Raw genomic sequence first — 5,100 nt, forward strand, 5'->3', positions numbered from 1 at the left:
GGCATAAAGCTTTCCCTGTATCTCCTCCCCTGTGACAGAAGGAGCCTATCAGGATTACTGATGGGAAACTGCCTGAGTTTGCCTTTAAGAACAGGCATTTTTGAAACAAACATCAGAAAGGTTCCTCCATTGCTACCTGGTCTGATCAGCCAGGGGTTCTGGGGGGTCCTTTCTCCACTCTCATTTTATTTTTGAGTGTTACCCCCGTTTTTAACCCCCCCCATGAAGAACGAATTGCTGCCTGAGAGACCTCCTGATTATCAAGACCGTACCAAGCCCTCCTTGCTTCTTCTGATGTTGTTGCTGCTTCTGCCTTTGCTGTTGCCTTGGGGACTGGTAAGAATCCCTTTGTGAAACTTTCTATACTTTTATTACTTTAGCTGCTGGCTCTGTTTCCCCAGCACACAGACTCAAGCTAAACCTTGGTCTGTGTCTTAAAACCTCTCTTAAACTCCTTGGTCTGTATCTGTAATCTGTTTCTTGCTTTGCAGCGCCTGTGCTGCTAGAAATAAGCCTGTGCCTTCCTGGACTTTATCCTGGGCTGCCAGCTTGCAGCCACCCCCCCCACCGCCCCCGCTTGCAGCCAGCACTAGTTAAATCCCCCTCCCCGCTTGGAGCTGTATCCTGGGCACACACCACTCTGCCCTCTGGAACTACCCCTAGTATAAGGTGCACCCATTAGGTTAGATTTTGTCTTTTAGTCTAGATAAGTTGTAATTTCATTTTGCATAGCTGTAGTTAATTTAGGTTTAGAAAATTGCTTGCATTGTACCCTGTAAGTTAGGCTTAAAGAATTGTTGCATTGTGTTTTGTTACTTGCTAATTTGTGTAGTTTTGGTTAAGTTAAATCATAGATAAGATTTTCTGTGTTTTGTATAATTGTCTCTCTGCTGTTTAAACTTGCAGCCTGTCTCTTCTGTGTCTCCCTGAGTTTAAATCTTCCTCCACCACGTGCTCCTCTTCCCCCATCCCCCAACCTCACTTCTCTACCACTTTCTTTCTCTCTCTCTCTCTTCCTCTCTGCTGTTTAAACTTACAGCCTGTCTGCTCTCTCTCTTTCTAGCATAAAACCCCATTGGTTACCCCTTTTCTCTCTAACACACCTCACATTTTACATTTACACCACTGTGACACACTTTTACCTAAAGTTGTTGGTTATGTAACCCATTTTACCCATACTGTTAGTTGGTTATATGCTGCTGTGACACACTCTTTACATAGAAATAGTTAGCTACCTGTTACATTTATACTTCAGTTTTAATTGGTTATCAACTTTATTGTACCCCACTGTATTGTACCCCACTATTTAAACCCCCTATCCCATTTACTAGAAGAACCCCCCCATCATTGTCTATTGTAAACACCCTATACACCCCATCCCATCGTATTTCATTGTTAAATTCCCACCACTTCCTTTTTCCTTTAATAAAGAAATTAATTGGCACCCCACATTGTAGTAATTTCTCCCCAAGATCCCATATACAGGCTGGCAGGGACAAAGACATATGCTGCAAGTGAGCCCCAGGGTTGCTGAGCCCTGCCCCCGACCATCACAAGCAGCCCTGTCATACAATCCCACTCAGATATGTGTCCAGCTCTCTCTTCAAACTAATTTAGTCATTTGCCCCCCACAACGCCTATTGGGAGGTGGCTTCAGAACATCGCCCCACTGGTGGTTAGAAACCTCACTGTAATTTCTAGCCAGTCTCTCCATCTCTCACAGTCCTGAATGCACATGTGAGCCAGACTGACACAGTCTGGCTCCTTGTCCCCCTCTAGTGGTTAGGCCATGAATGGTGGTTTAGAAGACAATGGGCCCAGTCCTCAGCTGGTGGCAATGGATATACAGCTCCACTGGAGGCAGTAGGTCAGATCCACAGATGCTGTAAATTGCTTTAGCACCACCAGAGTCAATGGAACGTGTAGAGGATCTACCCCAGTCTTACTCCATTCTGACTCCTTTGGTTCCAATGAAGCCACTCATGATTTATACACACAAGCAAGCAAGACAACTCCCATCATTGTTTTCAGTGGCCATGGAATGGGTACAGCGGGCAAACAGTGTAATGGGTATTGTTTTGGCACAGAATGAAAGTCTGATTCCTCTCGTGCACACAATTTACACCCATTTACTCCATAACTGGACCAGATTTTCTACTGGTGTAAATCATCCCAGCGGCAGTGACATCAACGGAGTTAATCTGGATTTGCATTCGTGCAACTGAGGTCAAAATCAGACCTGGTTGTGTGGAAGCTGTGTGGTCATGGAAATAACTGACATTAAAGAATACTTAAAGATACTACATAAGCAAACTTTAATTAGAGAAAGACAGAACATTAATTCATGGTGAATTACCTACACCCAGTCAGTCTCCTCAGGGCAGCTTTGATTTCTTTGTTTCTCATGCTGTAGATAATTGGATTCATGATTGGTGGCAATACGGAATAAAGAAAAGCCACTACAAGATCCAGAGGAGATGGGGAGCTGGAGGTGGGTTTTAGGTAGGCAAAGGCCCCAGTGCAAACAAACAAGGAGACCACAGTGAGGTGAGGAAGGCAGGTGGAGAAGGCTTTATGCCGGCCCTGCTCAGAGGGGATTCTCAGCACTGATTTGAAGATCTGAACATATGACACAATGACAAAAACAAAGCAGCCTAAGCCTAAACACACACTAAAGGCAAGAACCCCAATTTCGCTCATATATGAGTCAGAGCAGGTGAGCTTCAGTAGCTGGGGGATTTCACAGAAGAACTGATCCACCATGTTGCCTCCACAGAAGGTCAATGCAAACGTGTTCCCGGTGTGTAGCACAGAGTAGAGAAGCCCACTGATCCAGGCACCAGCTGCCATTTGGACAGAAGCTCTGCTGTTCATCATTCTCTCATAGTGCAGTGGTTGGCAGATGGCGACATATCGGTCGTACGCCATGACGGTGAGAAGGGAAAAATCTGCTCCCAGCAAGAAGAGGAGGAAAAAGACTTGGGCAACACATCCAGCATAGGAAATAGACCTGGTGTTCACGAGGGAGTTGGCCATGGATTTGGGAACAGTGACAGAGATGGCGCCAAGGTCTAGGATGGACAGATTCATCAGGAAGAAGTACATGGGGTTGTGAAGGTGGTGGTCGAAGGCTATGACCATGAAGATGAGAAGATTTCCCACCAGGGCTGCCAGGTAAATCAGTAGAAACACCACAAAGTGCAAAATCTGCAGCTCCTGAACATCAGAGAATCCCAGTAGAAGGAACTCGGTCACGGTGGTTCGGTTGGACATTTTCTTTCTCAGGACATCGTGTGATGGTTGCAGAGGGAGGGACAAGAGCAGGGGCCAGGATTAGATCAGTTAAATAACTCCTTTTGTGAAAACCACCTTAATTTTCTTCAGTCAGACCCTTAGCATGTGAAGATTGGTGTAACATGGGAATGAGGATAGGGAAAACAGACCCACTGACTCGAATGGATTACTCCTGATTTACACTGGTGTGAGAGAAGTTAGAATCAGCTCTATGGACTCCAGGGCAGTTACTCCTGATTTACACCAGGGTGATGGAGAGGAGAATTAGGATCCAGATAGGCTGCAGTAATCAAAGGAACCTTTTGATGTGTTTGTATACCTCTGTCACCCAGATGTGCGCAAACTCTGGATAATGTTGTATAAATGTTACTATCCTTAGTTTACCAAGGGGAATCGGAGGTCTGGCTGGCCTGATTCTGCTATCAGAGCACTGCTGCAAATGTGTGGTAATTTCATTGCATAACATGGAATTACTCCCCATTTAAACTACTCTAAATTGTAGCACCATCTCACATGGAGGAGACAAAAACCAGTCATAATTATATAGTAAACTCGAGTCAGGAATACAGCTCAGGAGTTCTGATGCTATGTCCCACGTTCTAGCCTGATTTCCATGCTTGCTGTGGGAGACAGACCTTCCGGTTCCCCTCCTGATGCTCCAACCACTCAACTAAACACCCTCCCAGAGCTTGGAAGAGACCCCAGGAGTCCTGACTCCCCTTTTGCCCCCTGCTCTAACCCACTAAATGCAACACGCCTCCCGGAACTGGAAATATATGCCAGGGGTTCTCACTCTATCCACTGGACTCAACTCCCTCCCAGAGCTGGGAACACGAGTGAGGTGTCATGACTCCCAGTCCCCTCCACAAACCACTACATCAAACTGCATCTCAGCCTCTCTCCCTGTTACTCTCCACTGCCATCAGGAATGATTGCTGCGAGTGACAATGGAGAGTCATTGGGCGAGGGTAAGGGCATGAGAGTGATTCTCCAGCGTGGTACTTGGGGCAGTCACCTGGTATCAGGAAGAGCCAAGTTCAAGTCCCTTCTCCAATGACTATTTAACTATTGATAGAAAATGGAGCAGCTTCAACAGGAGTAGGGTGACCAGATGTTCCGATTTTATAGGGATAGTCCCGGTTTTTAGGTCTTTTTCTTTTATAGGCTCCTATTACTCCCACACCCCATCCCGATTTTTCACACTTGTTGTCTGGTCACCCTAAACAGGAAAGACTGAGACAGTCTCATTTCAGAACAACCCATAGTCCAGCGGCGCAGGCACTGTCCTGTAAAGTGGGAATTCAAATCACTTCTTATCATCAATAAGAGAGAGGGATTGAACCTGAGTCTGTCACAGGCCATCTGAGCACCCTCACCACTCAGCTTCAATTTCTGAGGGGTGTCTGTCCCACAGTCCTTATGAGAGGCAGAAATAGAACCCCTCCCCGGTCTGGTTCCTCATCTCTACACACTGGAGTGAACTTCCTCCCAGAGCCACACGTAAAACGCAGGAGTTCTGGCTCTCAGTCCCCACTACTCTTACCCACTAGACCCTACTCCCTTTCCAGAGCTGGGGATAGAACCCAGGAGTCCTGGTTCCTAGTCCTCACTCCTCTAACACACTTGACTCAACTGCCCTTGCAGAAATCTAATAGAGAGAAGTAACAATAAACTGAGAACCAGACACAAACAGATGATGTATGATAGATAGATAGATAGATAGATAGATAGATAGATAGATAGATAGATAGATAGATAGATAGATAGATAGAACAACAAACTAACAGCAAGACACAAGTAAGAAAA

General features: G+C 45.9%; 1 protein-coding gene across 1 annotated transcript; it reads right to left on the minus strand.

Moving 5' to 3' along the window:
- Positions 1-2,352: 2,352 nt before the first annotated feature.
- On the minus strand, positions 2,353-3,306 carry LOC128847841 (olfactory receptor 14A16-like). Its single transcript, XM_054047567.1, has one exon. The coding sequence runs from the start codon at positions 3,271-3,273 to the stop codon at positions 2,353-2,355; it is 921 nt and encodes a 306-aa protein (XP_053903542.1). The 5' UTR covers positions 3,274-3,306.
- Positions 3,307-5,100: the final 1,794 nt, after the last annotated feature.

Source organism: Malaclemys terrapin, chromosome 13 (assembly GCF_027887155.1).
Source record: "Malaclemys terrapin pileata isolate rMalTer1 chromosome 13, rMalTer1.hap1, whole genome shotgun sequence".
Classification (NCBI taxonomy): domain Eukaryota; kingdom Metazoa; phylum Chordata; order Testudines; family Emydidae; genus Malaclemys; species Malaclemys terrapin.